Here is a 22,476-nt window from a genome sequence, read left to right on the forward strand (position 1 = left end):
AAATGAAAATGCTATGGGCTCAAAGCCAGAGAATGTTCTTGAATTGGACTTTTTTTTAATGTCCTAAATTTAACCAGCTGGATTTATTTTTAAGTAGCATTCTATTTAACCTTTTGAAATGAAGCATCTGCCTTTTAATGGGGAATCTACATTTCATTGTAAAGAAAGAACACAAAGTTTTTTTGCTTTATTACTTTAAAGAAAAGTAAATTCAGACACTTCCTCCTGCCTTCTTTGTATCTTGAAGCTACCATAACAGTGAATGGCAACCACTGTATAGGGAAGAAGGAAGAAAGAGAGAACAAGGATAGTTGATTCTGACAATTACCAGACCAGGTGACATGTATAGATATAGCTACTATCTACAATAGTTTCTACAAGACTCACAAGTCTAGAAACTGTATTGAGTAAACAATTTAAAGCCACAGTCATACAGTCTAGCTTCAGTCTGTCCTTATTCTATTCTTTAGGAGGTGGGTTGCAGTTTGGGGATGACTTCCAATTCAATGACTTTGTTGATTCATTTCTGAGTAATATTAGAAAATGAGGGGTAGAGAGAAGAGAGATAGGGGAGAAGAAGGAAAATGGAGAGGGAGAATGGAGAGAGGAAAATATTGGGAGAGGGAGACAGAGAGGTGGAGAGAGAAGGAGAAGAAGAGGGAAGGAAGGAGAGAGAGAGAGAGAGAGAGAGAGAGAGAGAGAGAGAAAGTTCCGACTTGGTACAAACTATAATATTCCTCATGAGGGAATAAGGTCCCTTTAAGGTTATTACATTCTAATTACATGATAATAACAACAATAATAATGATAACAGCATTTTCACCAGACTTTAAGGTTTTTAATAGCATTTTACATATATTAACTCATTAAGTCCTTACAATAACCTCTGAGATAGATTCTATTATTATCTCTATTTTATACATGAAGAAACTGAGACTAAGAGAGATTCCATGATTTGCCTAGGATCATACTACTAGGAAGTAACTGAGACAGGATTCAATCAGTCAATAAAGATCTATTAACTACCTTACAGGTTTCAGGTACTGTGCTAAGCCCTGGAAATACAGGAAAGGCAAAAGACAAACTCCTGCTCTTTAGGAGTTCACAACATATAAGCAATTATGTACAAACAAGCAATATACAGAATAAATTGAACATAATCAAGAGGGAAGACATTAGAACTAAAGGGGATAAGAAAAAGCTTCCTATAGAAAATAAAATTGTAGCTCAGACTTAAAGCCAGCCAGGGAAGACAGGAAGTGAATATGAGGAGGGAGAATATCCCAAGCATGAAGTACAGTTATTGAAAATCTCCAGGCAGGAGATGAAATTTCCTGTTTGGGGAATAGCAAGGAGGCCAATGCCATTGGAGGAGGCAGAGGTGAACCACAAGGTGCAAGAAGACTGGAAAGGTAAGGGAAGAGAAGGTTATAAAGGACTGTGAATGTCAAACAGAGGATTTTCTAGGGAGCCACTGGAATTTATTGATTAGATATATGACATGGTTAGCTCTATATTTTAAGAAGATGAATTTGACAGCTGAGTAGAAGATGGACTGAAAGAGACTTAAAGTAGGGAGACCAATCATCAGGCCATTATAATAGCTTAGGTATGAATGAGGACATGCACCAGGAGGGTGGCAATGTCAGAATGGAGGAGAGGTACATGCAAAAGATGTTATAGGAGTAACTGAGTAATTACTGAGTAATGGTATGTATGGTTATGGGGAGTGAAAAAGTATGAGGAGTTATAGATGACCCCTTGGTGGTGAGCCTGGGCAACTGGGAAGATGGTGGTACCCTCCAAGAAATATAAAGAAGTTAGGAATCTAACTCAGGCTTTCTTGATTCTAACACTCTACCTTCTATATGACTTTCCAAGGGAGCCTGCTAAAATGTCTGGTAGGCAAATGAGCCAACCTAAAGTAGCTTGGAAAAGACACTGGGCCTCCTGCATCTTTGACCTATAAAAATCCCCCTTTTCAACTCTCAACCCAATTCTGGCATACTGAAGCCTGCACCTTGCACATTATCCTCATGAATGGTCCTATGTGACTGATATCCTGAGTGTACTTCCTCCTTCTCCTTCCCCTCTGCTAATCCCATTTCACTTCTATACTTTTTGTTTATAGTGCCAAATAGTAATAAAGTGAGTTGCATTTGAATCCTGAAAAATGCATTTTTCTGGAATCCTTGAACCCCAAGTGGGCTTCTTCTTGAGCTCAAGACATGAAATCTTGGTCCCAGTGCTCTAACTTTGAGAACTCTTTGATTCATTTGCAATTCAGAAGGAGTTGTGATTTTAATAGAAGACAAAAGGAGGAACACACTCTAAGAATAGAGAAGAAGAATGGAGGGAAGCATAAAGGGAAACAGGCAAGTAGACTGTGAGATAGAAAATATGGAGAGTCTATAATCAAGAAAACCCAAGTTCAAATTGAGTTTCAAATACTTTGTGACCCTTGGAAATCATTTAACACTGTTGTCTTGGTTTCCTCATCTGTAAAATGAACTGAAGAATGAAATGCTCTCTAGTATCAAGGAAATACAAACCATTTGCATGTATCTAACATATTTGTCAAGAAAACCCCATTAAGAGTCATTAAGAGTCAGATGTAACTGACATGACTGAACAGCAATAAAGGAAAACAAGTAGAATGAATAGCAAAATGGAGAAGTGAAGAGAAAGGTAGAAATATAAAAAAAAAGAAGATAGATTATTATGTTCTCATTGGCTGCCCCCATAGTAATCCTAAAGAACCCCTCCTCTCTTGTCCTTCTTAACCTTGTATTCTCCCAAACTACCTTAGAGTCATCTATCCTATGTCCATTTCTAGGTCAGAGGCTTATTCAATGTGTTTTGGAGATCCATGACTCTCTGGTCCTTGTTAAGAATGTTGGACCCCCAAATCCTGAGACTGCTTGAATTTTTGCTCTAATGCATGCTAGGGAGATGGCAGAATCATTGAATTTCTTCTGCCACCATTCTTTCTCCTTTTGATGGATTCGAGAGTAAACTCCCTGAGGAAATGATCCTAAAGGAAGAAGAGTCAAAATCTATTTTACTTGACTATACCTGTCCCTTTATTCTGTTCTCCTGAATATGGGCCCCAGTCAGGGAATCACTGCTATACCTTTAGTTTGGGAATTCATGTACCAAGTTCGACACAAGGGTTTTCTTCTTAAAACATACTAACCAGGTATGTTGGGAGAGAGGCACACTCTCCCATATTTCCAGGCATGGCAAAACATCTTTGGGCAACCATCATATGTTCATGTTTGATGTGTATATGCTTAAAGTTAAAGGAGCTTACATAGGGAAAAATTTTAATAAATGTTGTTGATGATATTTTCAGATCAAATAATATGTTTTTGAAAAAGTATTCTTTTTTGTTCTGGGAGCCAAGTCAAGGTATAACTGAGATTATAGATGGGACATCATTAAATCAAGATACCACATTAGATCAATTTTATGTGTCCAAAACACCAAATAGCAACCAAATGACCATTCTAAATGTTTGCATAAAGAAAAACTCTCTTCCCTGAGAAATCAGCCCCCCCAAAAACATCTGTAACAATTATAACCCCCAAAATGATGAATTTTTTTCTCAGACCTATTCTCTGTGTCTCAAAGCAGCAGTCATGCAAATTAGTATGTATCCACTTAATAAGTGTGTCTAAAATTAGCCTCTGAGAAAGGAGACAAGGAAGAGCTTACCTCTGCCAAAGCTGGGACATTTTAGCCTAATTAAACTACAATGGTGGCCCAGAAATAAAACAGAAGAGTTATTGTCCTAGTCATTTTTTCTTTTCCTGTTATTCACATTGTAGCCCATTGGTAGAATGTAGCCACAGACATAATAGAATTATGATAATAGAATAGAATTATCACCTTCTATCCCAATAAAAATAAGTGTTAGCTCTGCCTTATATTCAATATTCTATCTCCTTCCTCTGTAATAGTCTCTCTCCTCTGGAGTGCACTCCCTCCTTGACTTGGTTTCATAGCACAGTTCTAGTACTGCCTTTTCCATGATGCCTTCCTAATCCTTCCAGTTGTTAGCTTTTACTTCTTCTTGACATTTCTTTTTATTTACTTTACTGCAGATATGCTCTACTGTTCTTTTCCCACCTCAACCCCAGTAGAATGCAAGCTACTTTTATGTAAAATAGTCTTTGTCTCTACCATATACAGCAAAAGTCCTTAACTCTAATAGATTCTTTGTTGTTGTTGTTGCTGCTGCTGCTGCTTGTGTTTTGTTTTCAAAGAGTTTTAATGATGTCACAGGGTGATGCCCTGACTTGCCTATGAACTAGATTTAAGTAAGGCAGAGTTGTTCAAAATTAGCATGTATCCACTTATTAAGAGTATCTTAAATTACCCCCTAGGAAAGAAGACAAGGTAGAGGTTATCTCTGCCAGAACTGGGACATTTTAGCTTAATTAAACTATCATGGTGGCCTCAGAAACAAAACAGAGCTATTGTCCTATTCATTTGCTTCTTTTCCTTTTAATCAAGTTGCACCCTTCTAGAGTCATCAAAGTCCAGTGGTAAAATAAATGTGGTGATGGCCAGGGATGCAATGGACATTCTTGGCATCTTTGATGTCTGACCAAGCTCTAGGCACTTCACAGCACCTGCTTCAGTCTTCTTCTTGGTCATTGGAACAAACTGTTCACCTCTGCCCATTCTCTGGGGAAAGTCTTCACATGCTTGAATTAGAAATCCCTCAAACTCATCAATGGATTTGAAGTCTTCAGTAACCCTCAGCCTGGTTTAGCTTATCTACTGAGACAGTTTTAACAGATTGTGCCTGTGCATGCTGTAGCTTCTTGGAGTCACAGATAAGATAATTGAAAGAATTTAATTTATGAGTCATCTAGTTCATTAAATACAGGAATGTATTCTATTTCATGATTTATCCTCTACTTGAAAATCTCCAATTGCAGTTAGCTTATTGCTTCATAGATTGATTTATGATTAGACAGCTCTGATTGTTAGAATAGTTTTCTATATATGTTTTAATTTTACTCTCTGGAACAAAAGGAGAGATGAGAGGGAAGGAGAGAGAAGAAAAAATAAGCATTTATTAAGTGCCTAATATGTATTAGGCATGGTTCAAAGAGCTTCACCACTTTTATCTAATTAGATCCTCACAACAACACTAGAAGATAGATATCATTAGAAGATAGATATCATTATTATCCCTATTTTACAGTTGAAGAAACTGAGCCAGATAAAGATGAAATGACTAGCTTAGGGTCACACAGGTAGGAACTGTCTGAAGTTGGATTTGATCTTAGATCTTCCTAACTCCAAATCTCATACTCTATCCACTGAGTCATTAACTGCCTCTAGTCTCTAGATACATCATTCACACACTTGAAGAAGTTGAGAATTCTGAATAGTAGTAGATTTAAAGCCAATTAGAAATCCATACTGAGTCCAGCACCAATGTGATAAGCCCCTGAGGGGCAGGGGAATAACTACAGAAGGCTGACTGCCTAAGGAAGGGTAAACCACTCCAAATAAGGAACAGAACAAATTGAAGCTTCCATGTCAATCAGCACTGGGATCAGACTCTTGAGTAGCCTGTCCACTTCCAACCTGAAGCCTGTCCACTTCTATTCTGGAGAAGATTGCATCAACAAGAGAAACTGAGAGTTTGAGTGGGAGAAGGTAGGTATCTGAATGAGGCTTCCACCTCAAGTACCATGGATAGTGCCTAGTGCTGAAGGCAGAATCTTCAGATATTTTAAAGCACGCTTTTAGAGATCATTCAATCCAATCTTTTTATTGTCTTTATTGAGCGGGGAAAGGTGAAAATAAGTGCCAAAAGTCACACAAGTAAGTAATGGAGTCAGAACTGAAATCTAGGCTCCCAGTTCCCAGTTCTTTCCACTAAATCAGATTGCACAAATAGAACATTTTTTTTTCCAACCTGATGAATTCTGGATGTCTATCCATACAAGGCTACTCTATTCAACTCTGTATTGGCTTTCACCTTCGCTTTTCTGACTTCGATGGGCTTTGTCTTTAAGTCCCCACCTTCTTATCTCTAGTCCTTGATTTTTATTAATATTAAGATAGAAATAGATATCTATTCGGTGACCCTGGGAAAATAGAAGAATGGATTAGTGAGAAACTGACAGCAACATAATCCTAGGTCTTGCCATCCCCACGAGCATGTAAATTAGTTAAAAGCCCCGGAAGAACCCAACATTAACAATATGTGAATTGTGAGCAATTAACTCTTATGAGTGAGCCTCCTTTATGGACCACCTATTAAATGAAAGCTAATGGATTTTTTTTCCGCCAAACTCCCTTTCCTTTCTGACTGGTTTTCCTCAACTATGTCTTATCATGTCTTCTTATCCCTTTCTCATCTTTTCCCTCCTCAATCTCTAGTTTTCTCCATCTCTACTATGTCGCTCTCAAGAGTGTTCAAAGATCGGGAAAGGAGGGGGACTCCATATACTAAGGAGATAGGCTAAAAGTGGAAAGGGAGAGGAGGGGGGCATATGAAAAGGTTTGCTTTGGTATCAGGAACTTCTGGTATCACAGTTCTTCAACTAACGACTCCACTTTGGCTCTGCCCCTTGACCCTTCCCACTGGTCCTTTTTCCTCTTCTTGTCACCCATCCGTGGGGGTTCTCTCTCTCTCGCCAGGGCTGCTCATCTCCAATTCGCCCTGCTCCCTTGGCCAAAGGGCAATGTGACTCACAGAGCTGCCACCAGCCCACGGCTTTCTAGAAGCTTATAAACCCGACAAGGGGAAAACTGGCTGAGCTTCCCCGCGGCCTGCCCTGCCCCCGCCCTATTCTCAGAGCTCTGCGCACTTGGCCTCCAGCCGTCAGCCTCGCAGTCGCATCCTGAGGCCCGGTCGGGGTTCTAAATGGAGAGAATGACCAAAACAGAGAAGGGGAGCGGGGAAACCAGTTGGGCTCTGCGTGGTGCCCTGGCCGCGGTGGCTCTGCTTTCCGCGCTCAATGCGGTGGGCACGGTCTTCGCGCTGTGCCAGTGGCGCAGACTGAGCGAGGCGCTGCGGGCGCTGGAGACGGAGAGGGTTCAGCAGGCGAGGGAGGACAGCGCCCTCCGCACCTTCCTTCAGGAGCTAAGCAGGGCGCCTCGCAACGTTCCGGGCAACCCCGAGCCAGATCTCCCCGGGGCGGCGCGGAACAAACGCAGTCACACTGGGGAGTCCCAGCCGCATATCCGGGCGGAGAACCAGGACATGCTGATGATGATGACTTACTCCATGGTGCCGGTAGGCGTAGGCGCTGCTCCCCTCTCCCCCCTCATCCTTGCTCTGGGTGGGCGGGAAGGAGGAAGGTTTGAGAGGGAGGACACGCTAAATTTGCAAGTTGTGGGACAAAGCTTTAGGCCTCTGGGAGCCCACGCTATCCCGACGTAGATGCCATTTGGACGCCCCTCCCCAGATACATGTTTTAGTTTTAGGACTAAGAGGCAAGGACATTAATGTGGAAGCATATTCTCGAGTGCCTACTTCTCTTCCTAAAAGTTTTCGAAACTTCATCTCTCTGCAGAGAACCTGCGTGGGCATGTAAAGTTGCTTACATATTTATAACTTGTTTAGATATTCGAGTTTTGTTTGTTTTTTTGTTTTAGACACAAGAAGAGTGTTCTGGATTTTTCTTTTTAAGTAAAAGATTTCCTAAGATTTAAAAATAAAAAAAAAAATTGTGAACCCCATCTCTCTCCTAACTAAAAGGAAAGAAGCATTCTGTTTGCCTGAGCTAGTTGGTGACTTCCATTTAGGTGGGAAAAAAAAAAAAAAAAAAAAAAAAAAGTTCGTTGCTCTCAATATTGCCCTTGAAAAAAGGGCAGGGCCTAGTTGCCCACAACTGTTGGGGGAAGTGGATTGGTTGGTCACTTATTCTAATTCTTGAGATTACACTAATTCTAATATCTTGAGAGTCAAATTTGAACTTTGGATTGGGAAAGGAAAATAAAATTTAAGAAGACTAGATTCTAGTTTTATATATTGCTTTGGAAAGGGATAAAAGAACCAGAGAAAATTCATTTAGATTTCAGAATTATTGATTTAGACCTGGAAGAGACTTCAGAAATCATCTAGTCTACTCTCCACACAGATTCCCTCACTTTATTTCTGCAGAAATAGGGTGAAGTGACTTACCAAAGGTCACACAGGAAATAACAGCGTGGAAATTTGAATTCAAGTCTTTTGACTCTAAAACAATTGCTTTTTCCACAGCAAACACATAGAACAATTCCTTAAAATATACCTTTCAGAATTTAGAAATTTATTTAGCCTTTAGAAATGCATTATTTTGGCAATTTTAAGTTACTGGGCTTCTTTACTGAATTTAATTTGGTAATTACCCAGCAATTACTTGTAGATTGCATTGCCCTTTCCTATTTCATTTTATTATTAATTATAATTACTGTAGGTTTATTTCACTTTATAATTAGAAAGTATTCAGTTTCTGTCAACTGAAGTCAAGGGGTGTAGGAGGTACTTTTGAGTACAAGATTTGTGTCGATGTTACCACTTAAAGTTCTATTATTTTACAGAATTTTAATATCTAACACAAATTAAAATAGTTTCAAGATTATGAGGAAGCAAAATTCATATGTGGATGATCTTTTTAGGTAGATGATTTCCAATGTCCATCTTGCTTTCAACTAATATCATATATTTAAATTCTGAGCCCTTACCCCAGATAAAAATTACAGAAGTGATCCTCTTGCTCTTTACTATAAAATTAGTGCCTCTAGAAGAATCTTTTGTCTACCTTGCTTTCAACCTTAAAAATAGATCAATAGAGGAAGAAAGCTAGTGGAAGTTTTTAAATAAATAAATCAAAACTATCTCTTTACATTATAATCCATTTTTGAACCAAAGCACCATATAAGCCAATTTTCCTAATTTTTTTTTTCCTTTGTCAATCTAAAGTTCAAATTTGACTCTGAAGAAGATTTCAGACCAGTGGCACTCTAACATAGTAACTTGTCTAGAAAGAATTCTGCTAGCAAAAATAGTAAGCTTGTTAATTAGTCTGCAATAATCTATTTTAAATACTTCTAAAGCCATTACTTTACTTCCTATAATATGCTGAGCATCAATCTCTAGTAGAGCATGAAGAAACTTCCCTGAATACAGAAGATGCTAGTGACACTCATAAAGTCAGAATTGGCATTTTCATACAGGAGTAATCAGTTATGCCATGCCAGTTACACTTGCCTCTTTGATAATACACATCAAAATGTAAGATGGGAAGAGAGGAGGGATACCTGAATACCAAGGGGGCCATGCATGGCATGTTTTCATGAAATATTGTATTTACTTTTGGGCCTGCTCCTAATTCTTCTCACTTTGACCCTACTATTCCCAGAACAGAAAAGAAGACTGTGCACTCTCTCTCTCTCTCTCTCTCTCTCTCTCTCTCTCTCTCTCTCTCCCTCTCCCTCTCTTTTTTCCCTCTCCCTCTCCCTCTCCCTCTCCCTCTCTCTCTCTCTCTCTCTCTATCTCTCTCTCTCTCACTCCCCATCACTGCCTTCCTTCTTCTCTCCTCTCTCCTCACTTCTTCCTTTACTCCCTCTCTCCCTTTTATTTTCTGTGTGAATGTGTGCGAAAGAGACAGAGAAAAAGAGAAAGAGAAGGAAAGAGAAAAGAAGAAGAGAGGGGGGAAGGAAAAGGAAGGAGAAAAAGAAGAAAGGGAGAAGGAGAAAGGAGAAAGAGACATAACAAAGACACAGAGAGAGAGAGAGAGAAAGAGAGAGAGAGAGAGAGAAACAGAGACAGAGAGATACAGAGAGACAGAGACCATGACAGAGAGAGATAGACAGACAGACAGTAAGAGAGACAAAGAGAGACAGAGAGAAATACACAGAGAGAAAAAGAGAGAGAAAGAGAGAGACAGAGAGACAGAGAAAGGCAGAGAGACAAAGAAGCAGAGAGACAGAGAGATGGAGAGAGGGAGAAAGATAGAGAGACATAGAGACACAGAGAGAGAAGTCTTTTCTTGGTACTACCCCTAGCAACATAAGAAATAAAAGAATATTAATCTAAGTAGTGGTGGAGGTGTTAAAGATATTCTGATGGAATCAACAACTTCCACTCTGGATCTTTCAATCAACAGTAGTGAGACCTTTGGTAGAGGTTATGCCAGTTATGTTTCAGTTCCTGAAACAAGGAAGAGGACTAGAAATAGGATTTTCTCCTGAGAGAGATGCCTGCTACTTCTCTTTGGCCTCCTTTTCTCCCTTTGAGTTCTCTCTACCTTTCTCTTTCTTTTCCTTGCTTAGTGCTCTCTACCTTTCTCTTTCTTTTCCTTGTTTTGACCTCATCTATTTATTGACTCATACATGTTTAATCCAACCTTTCCTCTTCTCTGTAGCACCTAGCACAACAAAGGGCTCAGAATAAGCACTCAACACTTTTATCAAGTCAACTATATATTAAATATACATGCTGAAATGCTAAAATAGTGATGCAAATTTCATAACATAAATCTGACAATACCTTAATTCTAGACCAGGATTCATACAACCAAGTCAGTGTGTTGAAACCAAAAGGGCATTAGATCTGGAGTAAGATTATTTAGATGTGAATCTCGTCTTTACTTAAATAAGATTCCCTTACCTGTGTGACCTTGGGCAGGTCAATAAACCTCTCAGGTTCTCAATTTCCTCATCTGAAAATAAGAGTGCTGTCCTTTGTCAAACTTGTGTTGACCATAGTCAAGAGATTCATTAGAGTGATGATCATCATATTTTCTTGGGTAAAAAAAAATTGGCTATTTTTCCTATCTCTGAATTAATTTATTTCAAAGTTATATTAAAAACCATTTTTCCAAAATTGCGTTGGTGGTTAAAAAATGAAAGTAAAGAAAATTAGGTTGCCCTGGAGGGCCTCTAAATTTCTTCCCAGCTATAAATTTATAAAATGTTTGCTTCCCACTTCAAAGGAATAACATGGGAAATTATAAAAGCTAGGCCATTAGCAGCACAAGTAGTGAAGTTGAAAAACTAGGTCTTTCTCCTTTAATTTAGTGCTGCCATAGTTTAAATTTTTTTTTTTACCTCTTTTATTGGAATTAACTTCAAAACTAGTTTCTAGTTCTAGACATACCAGACAAATCAGTCTCCTCACTTTGTAATCACATCTCATTTTTGACCAAAAAGAATATAACCCAGATTAATCTCCTACTCATTGCCACAGTCTTAGATACTAAACTCAGACTAAGGCAGTGGGAGGAGCTTCCTCTAGCTTTCTCCCTGTTCTCTCTCCTACATTGATTGATGGGAAATGGCAATAGAAATATTCTGATTCTGCTACTTAAATCACCCTATCTAGAGATAGTAGTACATATATTTGTATTTTATTAATTCCTATGGAAAGAAGATCTTTAAAATTAGGAAACCAACTTAGACCAACTTGGCATAAATTTGATATAGTTTCTCTTTAAAATCAAACAAAATGACTGCTTTCCTTGTTCCTCAGTCCTGATCCCCTCCCCCCAAATCTATGGCCAAATTCATTTGACATTAAAACTTGATTTGCATGCATTTTATCTACAGACTAAAGGTCATGTCATTCTAAACAAGACAAGCTTTTAGATTGAGATTAAGCTACAAAGGGAGTATTTTTCAGGCCACCAGAGACTTTTATGTAACTCTTTAGGGGTATAATAACTCTATTTTAAATAAATGTAATATGGGAAAGTATTTGGTTATTTCCTAAATAAAGTTCCAGTCATGATTTTCTTTCCTTAAAAGAGGAAAAGCAAAAAGGTCAAATAAAATTTTTTAAAAAGTATTTTGTGGGGCTTATGTATTTTAGCACTATAACAGATTATATGCCCAGCACCATATGCTGTGGTGGATACAATCAAGTTTAAGGCATGATACCTAACTCAGGGAATTTACATATAGTTTGGAAGACAAGACATGTATATGAAATAATTATACAAAATAGTATATATGGCTTATGACCAAGTTGCAAATAGTATGGTATGGATGGAAAAGGTAATAGATTGTCAGAAAAGGAAAGTTCCTTATCAACTGGTATAAATAAAAAGAATGCATAGAGAAACTAAAACTGGAGATGTTTCTTGAAAGTCACATATAATTGGAGAAGTAGAAAAGGAGGAAGAAGGCTACATTTTTAAAAATCTGCTAAGATACATTTTATAATAGCAATGAAGAAAACTGAATAAAAACAGTTCATATCACAGAAATCTATCTTAAGGCAAATAAAGTAGACTTCATGACAAAATTAACAGAAAAAAAAATTAGTGTGACTGAAATTTAAAGCAGTTAATTAATGGATATGTGCCTAAACAACATAATGTGAATAGTATGTCCAGATTCATAGCTGGTGGAATAATGGATGTAGCACTAAATCTGGAGTCAAGAAGACTTGAGTTTGAATGTGGTCTCAGACAATTACAGGCCATGTGATCCTGGAAAAGTCACTTCATTGCTGTTTGCCTTAATTTCTTTAATTGTAAAATGGAGATAATAATACCTATATTCCAGGGTTATTATAAGTATCAAATGAGATAATATTTGTAATTGTGTAATAGCACAGTGTCTTGCATACAGTATGCACTATCTAAATGTTTATTCCTTTCCTTAGTGAAGTGATATACTTGTCTGGAATGAGAGATTCATGCTTAATTCTACATTAAAATAAGTGTCTATGATATGCAAGGAAATGATGAGAAATAGTGCTGAATAATATGGGAGAACAAGATTATAGGAAACCATGACTACCTAGATGACGTTTGAAATTGATGTAAATATCAATTGGAAACTGTAGGTTTTAGAGAAAAGGAAACATAAAAAACTCAATGTTGGTGACAACTGAACATTTGACATAAGGAGAGGATGGATATACAAAGTTTAATTATAAGTTTATTATTTAAAAAAAAAACCAAACAAACCCAAACTGATGAAGTTTATTGCACTTATCCAAATGAAAATATTGGAGTCTTAACTAAGATGCTGCTGCTTGATAGACCTGAATGAAGAGGATACATTTTAGAAATGGACTCGACCCAAGATCCTTTTTTAAAATTTTTAAAAAATATTTTGATAACTATGTCAGTATACTAATTGTTTTCCTCTCTACATTTTATTTTTATGTATTTAAAAACATTCTAATAAGGGATTCATGGACTTCATAAGACTTTCAAATGGCTCCATGTCACATGTCCTAGAGATATTTGGAAAGAAAAATCAACAAGGCTCCATATATAATGCCTATAACTTAACTTTCTTTGCAAAGTTGTTGTGAGGATCAAATGAAGCTGTAGGTTAAGTATTTCCCAAATGTCAACTAGCTTTCTTAATTTTACCTTTTCAAGCTCTTTTTCTTTTCTTTGTTTCCAACTGTATTGGTGATTTCAGTTCATTCTGATCCTGTTAGTTGGTGAGATTGCAAGTGACCAGGCCTCATCTTATGGACACTAAAAAAAAAAATTGTTTCCAAAAGATGTTTTGCTACTTAATTAAGTCAAAAGAAATTTTTTCAGTCCCAATGACTGAAATAATAATTTTGCAAACAATGTGGTGATGTGGAGAGCACATTATATTTAAAGTCAAAAGACCTGGATCCAAATCTAGATTTTCATTCTTATTAGTGGGAACTTAGGCAAACTATTTCATTTTTCTCATTTATAAAATAAGGGATTTGAACTAGATTAATCTCTCAGGTCTACTCTAGCTTTAAAACTCATAAACCTACAATTTGAAAACATTGTCTATCAAAAAATACCCATTAAAATTTAAACAAAATGTTAATTGGGAGGAAGTGTGGTATTCGTATTAAGACTTCGTCAATTGGAGAGCAAATGAACTTGGAAGGAGGAAAACCTGGGTTTGAATCTTACCCAAGACATTTTATTAGGTCCCTGGAAAAGTCACAGAATTTCTCAAAGCTTGATTTTCCTCATCTGAAAAATGGGAGTTAGGATATAGCATTTAACCTCATAAGACTGATATGAGGGTCAAATGAGACAAACTATATTAAATACTTTATAAACACTGTGTTTGTAAAAAGTGTAATTAATCTATATTTCTATATCTATTGTTTCTCTCTCTCTCTCTCTCTCTCTCTCTCTCTATATATATATATATATATATATATATACATTTTATATACATGTAAAAAATTTAACTGCAATAAACTTGCAGATATATTATGTATTTGGAAATAATGCAAGCTGAACTGATGATGCTTTGGAGAGTAGAGTTTTACCTTGTACTTTCTGCAGGATATTATCAGACATATGATTAAACGGTGCTTTACTTAAACTTTCATTTAAAGATCCTTGTTGAAATGCACTATGTGGACATAAAATGTTATTCTTAACTTCCTGAAAGGTTCCTCCAGCAGCTTTCCATCTTCCAACCACTCTACTACTGGCCTTCAGTTGACAAGTGATCCTTTAAATGGGTTAATAATACAGGATTGAAAGCTGTCCAAGATACATTAATTCTTTTCAAAACACTTGGGAACTGAAATGAGATAGTGAAGCAATGGAAATAAGTTCTCTTTGTTTTAACATCTTTTTTGCTTCTTTCAGTGCTACGTAATTAATATACATACACATGCATGTGTACAAATATGCATACACATATATGTGCACATGTAAGTCTCTCTCTCTGTGTCTTTCTATCTGTCATTATATATAGACGTGGATAGATATTGTCTTTGTCCTCAGTGAGATGGGCTACTTGATATACAGGATAGAATGCTGGACTAGGAGTCTAGCTCTGTGTTTGACAGTCATCTCTGACAGTTACTAGGCCTGAGAAAAATCAACTAACCTTTTTTGAGCCTCAGTTTTCTTCATTCATCAATAGAAATGATTATAATCATAACAGTTACTCATTTCATTATTGTGCAGCTTAAATGAAATAATTGCAAATCCTGGTGAAGTATATAATTACTGGATGTTATTCTCTTATTTGTCTCTGTGTTAACATTGTCTACTCAATGATATTGTTAGCTTCTTATGAGAATAGACTACATCTTATAACCTCAAGTCCCTTAGCCCAGAGTTGAGATGCTCAATAACTCCACATACACAGTGCTAAGATCCTCTGTGAATATATCTTAGTTGATTGAATGCAGATTGATTATAGACCTGGTAATCAAAATTAAATTCAATCCTTTGAATAACACATCAACTTCTTAATCTTTTTTTGAAACTTAACTAGAGATCTTGATGTGTGAATCAAGTCCTAGTAACTTTTTAATTGCTTCCTAAGAAACTGGAAGTTCCTTTCAGCTCTTGTCCATAATCCTTTGAAGTGATTTAAAAGATAATCATTGTGTCAGCAAGCATTTATTATGGGCTATCTATGTATTAGGCACTTGTTAAATACTGGGAATACTCTTGTTCATTTGTTTCCAATAGTGTCCAACTTTTTGTGGCCCTATTTGGAGTTTCCTGGCCAAAATACTATAGTGGTTTGCCATTTCCTTTGCCAGCTCATTTCACAGTTTAGGGAATTGAGACAAATGTGATTAAACGACTTGCCCAGGATCACACAGCTAGTAAGTGTATGAGACCAGAAGTAAACTTAAGATGAATCTTCCCGATTTCAGGGCTGGCCTCCTATGTATTGTACCTATGTACCTCCTATGTATTGTACAGAAAGATAAATGACAGTTCCTGCCCTCAAAGGAACTCACAATCTAAAGGGAAGAAAGAATATACATTATAACAAAAATTATTAAAATTTTTGTAATTATCAATATGATGTGTGTAATGAATAAACTAAGACTTTAAATTCTTAGAGCTGCCTTTTCTGGCATGGGAGTCAGAATCTTAAAATGCATCTTTAAATAATCAATTCTTGATAGTGCTTTCCTGTGTATATAAAGTGAAATGAATCAAAAATTGTAAAACCTATTCCCAATACAGAACTTTGGGTCTGTTCCCCCCAACAAAGTAATGACCTCCATGGTTTGAAACAATCACAACCTAGATTGGAGAACACCCATATTGTCCTGGATTCATGGGAAACCACTCAGACCCTGAAAATGATTGTATTGTAATCCACCTTCTCCCTCTCTTCCTTCTCATGATTTGTGTATAAAATCTCTACTTTCCTGCAACAGGAGAAGTCTACTAATCAGGAGAATTTCCAGTTTCTAAACTGTATTCCTCACTCTGAAAGTGATGAATTAAACTGCCACTTAATCTCTAAAACTTGCTTCTGCTTTATGTGACTCCTGCTATCCATGGTTTAGAGACCAAGACAATAAAATTTGCTATACAACTATATATACAAACAAAATATACGCAAGATCCACAGAGGCAAGGAACTAAAATTGAAAAAATTTTTAAAAGATTTCTTAAAAGATTTTAGCTCAGACGTGAAGGAAGCTAAGAAGCAGAGATGGAGGAGGGAAAAGCACATCAGACATGGGGGACATGAAAATGTCCTGAATTGGAAGATGGAACGTCTTGTTCAATAAACATTATGGAGGCAGGTGTCTAGGTCCAAAAATGGTACCAAGCATTGATTATGTTGGTCTTATAAGACCACTCATGAACTATTCCTGAATTACAACAGTGGTGGACTAGATGAAAATTGTACCCAATAGATAAACATAGAGGGTCTATGATCAGATCACAGATAACAAAGTATTAGAGATGATGAAAACAGAAATCTCTGAAGCATATCAGTCACATCTCAGTCAATGGACTAATAGTTGTTTAATTTTTAAAATGTGAAACCTATGTTATAAAACACTAAAATCGTATTCCAGTATTTCATCAAAGCGTGGTTATGACCCATAGAAGGGAATGGCATTGGGGCACAATTTCCGGTAGACTCTTGGAGCTGGTTCTATAGAGCTAGTTTTTCAAGGATCAGACAGACCATCTAAGTCCATACAGGCTCATCACCACAAGGTTGTCCCCAGCTCTGTCTATGTATAATTAGCTATACCAACTCACAAGGACCGGATTTTTTTGTTTGTTTGTTTTTTGCTGAGGCAATTGGGGTTAAGTGACTTACCCAGGGTCACACAGCTAGGAAGTGTTGAGGGTCTGACTAGATTTGAACTCAGGTCCTTCTGATTTTAGGGGGCTGGTGCTCTAACCACTGCGCCATCTAACTGCCCCTAAGGTTGTTTATTAAGTGCTAGGTTGATTAAGATTTGTGTCAATGGATGCATGTGATGGTATCACTTCCCACTTCCCTGTAGTCATGGTCCTCTCTGAGAATGAAGGAACAAACTACAATGAATTTATTGTAATTTATTGAAAACAATTTCAGAGTAATTGGAGCAAAGAAATTATGGATCCCTGAAGTACTGAAAATATATGCAACTAAAAAAATTAACTATATTACTCAGTCCAAAAATTCTCCTCAACAATTAAGTACTTTCTATATTCAAAACATTGTGCTAGGTATCAATAATGAGCAACAATGTAATTGTTTTCCATTAGAAGCCAACAATCTATGAGAGATGATGAAACATATTCTCAAATTGGATACAAGCTATAACATGGTAAGAGCAAAGAAGGTCTAGACAAAGTGCTACAAGAATCAAGAAGAAGGAGGGAACATTTTCAAATGAGAGAATGAGAGAAGGCTTCATAGAAGAGGTAGCATCTGAGCTGAGATTTGAAGGGGAAAGATATGGAGAGTCTGCATAGGCTGATTCTCATTAGCACTGACGAGATATCCAAAAGCCACTTTTTTTAGGAGCTTCTTGTGGGTAACTAGGTAGAAAAATGAAAAGGGTGCTGGATAGGGAATCAGGAAGACTCATCTTCCTAAGTTCAAGTCTGGCCTTGAATATTTACTGGATGTGTGACCTTAGATAATTCACTTAATCTTGTTTGCCTCAGTTTTCTCATCTGTAAAATGAGCCTAAGAAGACAATGACAAACCATTCCAGTACCTTTGCCAAGAAAACACCAAATGAAGTCGCAAAGAATAGGACACAACTGAAAAATGACTGAACAACAAAAAAATTGTGGTGAATATGGTGATGTTGGACTAACAAATTTCCTCATCACTTTCTTAGTTATCTATTGTTCTAAACCTTTCACCTCTAACATTCTGTTTTGGATCATAGCCATTTTTGATTAGCAGGCCAGGAGCTTTGAGAAAGCCAAAGAATTGGATAACAATCCTGGTTTTAAAAGATTTCAATAGGAGACCAATTCTTGTGTTTGTATGTCATACAGGTAGGTCCTACCTCCTATACAGTCTTCAGAATTCTGTACAAGAATAATTTTCATCTTTTTCAGTACTCATTACAAAGTAAAGGGGAATTTCCATAGTGGCAAGGAACTGGAAATTGAGTAGATGTACCATCAGTTGGGGAAATGGCTGAATGGATCATGGTATATGAATGTAATGGAATAGCATTGTTCTATAAGAAATGACAAATAAGCTGATTTCAGAAAGGCATAGAAAGACTTGTATGAATTGATGCTAAGGGAAGTAAATAGAATCAAAAGAACATTGTATACAGTAACAACAGGATTATTTGATCAACTTTGGACTTGGCGCTTTTCTACAATGAGATGATTCAAGACAATTTCAATAGACTTGTAAAAAGTGCCATCCATATCCAGAGAGAGAACTATGGAGATTGAATGTGGACAAAAGCATAGTATTTTCACCTTTTGTTGTTCTTTTTTTCATTTTTTTTTCCTTTTGATCTGATTTTTTTTTTTTTTGCACAGCATGAAAAATATGAAAATATGTCTAGAAGAATCACACGTTTAACCTATTTCAGATTGCTTTCTGTCTTAGGGAGAGAGAAAAGGGAGAAGGAAGAGAAAAATCTGTAATACAAGGTTTTGCAAAGTCGAATTTGAAAACTATCTTTGCACATATTTGGGAAAATAAAAAAACTATTAAAAATTAAAGAAAAACCAAAGTAAAGGGTTATAACCATTGTCCTCTAGCTGCACATCTGTTAATAGCTCTAACATTCTGTTTCTCTTAAGTAGTTACACATCTATTTTCTTCTTTCACACATACAAAGCACAATAAAATTCAAACAAAATTGAATTTTGCTATACCTAAGTGACAGATTAACATGCTTCATTTAATTAAACATTCCAGAGAGTTTAGTTCCCTTTGGAGGCTTATCTTCTTTTGGCAAAACTCTTTTTCACTGATCCACAGAATCACAGAATTATAGAATAGGAAGGAATTTCAAAGGTCACCTAATCTTTGTTTCTACCTGAAACATGAAATACTCTGCACTATTATATATATATATATATATATATATATATATATATATATATATATATGTATATATGTATATACACACATATAATAGCTTTCTATTTACAAGATATATGCATGGGTAATTTTTCAGCATTGACAATTGAAAAACTTTTTGTTCCACTTTTTCCCCTCCTTCTCCCACCCCCTCCCCCAGATGGCAGGTATACTAATACATGTTAAATATGCACTATTTCTTTTTAAAATAGTCATCTAGTACTTGGAGATCTTTAGTAATGAGAAGCTCAGTTCTTCCCAAAGGTGCCCAGTTTGGGATATCTTTAATCTTTGGAAAACTTCTTCTTACATTGGACTGAATTTGTCTCCTTAAGTATACTTTTGTGACCAAATAACCATTGTATCTTTCTTAAAGCTTCCTCCCATGTAGGTTAAACATTCCTTATTTCTTTGATTGATTTTTGGATGATGTGACATCAAAGCCATTTAAAATCCTGGTTACCATGTATTAGCTTGTTTATATTCTGGTGCCCAAAATTGAACACATTACTCTAAAGGTGACCTGACCCATTTCAAAATATTTTGATATTATTGTTATTTAGTCAATTCAATTGTGTCTGACTCTGTGATCTTTTGGTGTTTTCTTGGCAAAGATTCTAAAGTGGTTTGCCATTTTCTTCTCCAACTAATTTTACAAATGAGGAAACTGAGGCAAACAAGGTAAAGTGAGTTGCCTGGGTCACGCAGCTAATGTGTGAAGCTGGATTTGAACTCAGGGAGATGAGTCCTCCTGACTCCAAGACCAGCACTCTATCCACTTCAGCTTCAAAGACTAGCTGCGTGACCCAGGCAACTCACTTTACCCTGTTTGCCTCAGTTTCTTCATCTGTAAAGTGAACTGCAGAAGGCAATTGCAAGCCATTATAATAAGATCATTGCCAAGAAAACTCCAAATGGAGTCATGAAGACTCAGACAGGATTGAAATGACTGAACAAGAAAATGCTTTTTTTAAAGCAGCTTTTAATGGGATTAACTTTTTTGGATTCCATATCACACTTTTAACTTATTTGAGCTTACAGTCTACTGAAATTCCTAGGTCATTTTCCATTCAAACTATCCGTTAGTTCTTTCACCCTACCCCACTCCACCTCTCCAGTGGTACTTACAATGTTGATTTCTTGAATGAAAGTATGGAAACTTTTATCCCTATTAAATTTTAATCTTATTCTATTCAGCTCAAAATTCCAGCCTGATGAGATATTCTTGGATCTTGACCCTGTCATTGAACTTATTCTCTCCCAGTTTGATGAGCTTGACTGTGCTTGCATTGACTTTCTTTGGTGGTCACTCAAAGGTTTTTCTGAATAGTGATTCCAGAGTCTACAGAAGTTAAATTAGCTAAATGTTCAAATGAAAAGAGGCAGGGAAAAGCTGGTGATATTCAAGTACCTGACAATGCCTTTCTGATTCTATTTGGTAACATTTCAGTCATTCAGAGGGAAAAAATGTGGCTTAAAATTCCACAGAAATCAAGCCCCATTTTTTTTCAGTAAAGTACTACCATATTTTTAAAGTATTGCCATGTTTACCAAGCTTGTACTATGTACAAACAATTGAAGTGGGCCACAGAAATAGAAAGAAAAAACTTAAAGAAGAGGAAAGAAAGAATTATTAAACTAGTGGCTTTGGAAGGAGATATGTGCAAGACACATTAGTCCTCACTCTCACTCTGTTTGATAACCCAAAGCAAATACCTTGATTTCTAGTTGCCTCAGTTTCTACTTCTGTAAAAGGGACGTACTAATAGCACCTACCTTCCAGACATTTCGTAAGGATCAAGTGAAATAATATTTATTAAAAAGTGCTTAGCACAGTTCCGGGCACATAGTAGATGCTTTATGAATTTTAATTCTCTTCTTCCTTCCTATGGTAGAAATTTGGACATTTTTTGTTTCAGTTTCAGGAATATGAAGATGGGATTATGCATGTACATTTTTTCTTTGTATGTTCTGGATTTATTCTCACAATCCCCATTGGCCCTGGGAAGCTGGGCTACTAAAGGACAATTAAATACACCCCTCCACTCCAGATTCTAGTAGGAACCTGAGTAGTTGGTATTCCAAGGACTATCATAAACGCCTATCTAATATATATCCTCCAATATCAATTAACTAATTAACATTTTCCCAATATCTGTGGGATCAAGAATATCAATCAGCTTTTACAAATGGTATAAGATAGTCAGCAAAGTATAATATCCTCTTCCCTCCCTCCCCCCCTTCCTCCTCCTTCCCCCCTTCCTTACCAAGAGCCATATTTTCTAATCTGCACATCCATGTGGTCCCTGAGGAAAGTGAACATAAATTGTAAATAGTTGCCCTGAAACATTTCCCCCATGTCATTTTCTTCCTTTAAAGAATTCCCAGCAATTTCACTTCAGGGTGTGGCTTAGCCCCTATGTCAATTCATTCTCTTGCTCATCTAGGCTTACTTTTTATACCATGGACATGGCCTAGTAGGTGTACCCTCAGGGATGATTCTTTTCCAGTTTTGGCTGCTGCAATCACTGACAAATTGTAATTAACCCCAATCATTGGAAATCTAATAGCTCAGTTGTCCTTTCCAAGCTCATAAGATTGTAAATCAGTGCAGTTTGTCTCTAGATATTCATCCACCTAGTATCATCAAAACAGTAAACACAGAGACAAAAGAAATAGGGCTCCATGCATTCAAATCCACCTGGAGCCTATAGAGAGATAAGATAGCTCTGAGTTACCATTGCTGCCTCTTTCCCTTACTTGGTGACCCACAGAATTTCTTCTTCCTCACTTAAAAGCTGCCAGAGTAAGAAACTCTCTTTACTTTTTCTATCTATACGCAGTTCAGGCTCAGGAGCCAATTATAAAACTATTCCTCATTATGTAGGAAGCATAACTATGACAGGAAGCACCCTTGGAGGAAGGACTCCTTCATTGTACGTGCCCAGAAGCAGGCTACATAAGACAACTTAGTCCAGGCTCAAGAATGTTAAACATGTTAATGGGATTGGACCTTCATTGACTAGTTTCCCTTTATAATAACAGCCAACATAATTATGTTAGCATGCTGAAAAATTCTAGTGAAGGTTGGAAGATCACATTATCTAGCACATTATAGAGAAGATACTTATTCAATATGTGAATGAGATGATCTCTGAGTTCTTAAAATTCTATCACTATGATTTTCCTGGAATGAAATCAACTTTGAAGAAATTA

At 36.7% G+C, this 22,476-nt stretch overlaps 1 protein-coding gene across 1 annotated transcript in view; it reads left to right on the forward strand.

The window, feature by feature from the left end:
- The first annotated feature begins 6,764 nt into the window (after positions 1 to 6,764).
- Positions 6,765 to 22,476, forward strand: part of GLDN (gliomedin) — an 81,638-nt gene continuing 65,926 nt past the window's right edge. The window contains exon 1 of the mRNA XM_003755935.3: positions 6,765 to 7,267. Coding sequence (XP_003755983.2) covers positions 6,896 to 7,267 — 372 coding nt within the window. The 5' untranslated portion in view covers positions 6,765 to 6,895. The remainder of the gene's footprint in view (positions 7,268 to 22,476) is intronic.

Source organism: Sarcophilus harrisii, chromosome 2, assembly GCF_902635505.1.
Source record: "Sarcophilus harrisii chromosome 2, mSarHar1.11, whole genome shotgun sequence".
Taxonomy (NCBI): Eukaryota; Metazoa; Chordata; class Mammalia; order Dasyuromorphia; family Dasyuridae; genus Sarcophilus; species Sarcophilus harrisii.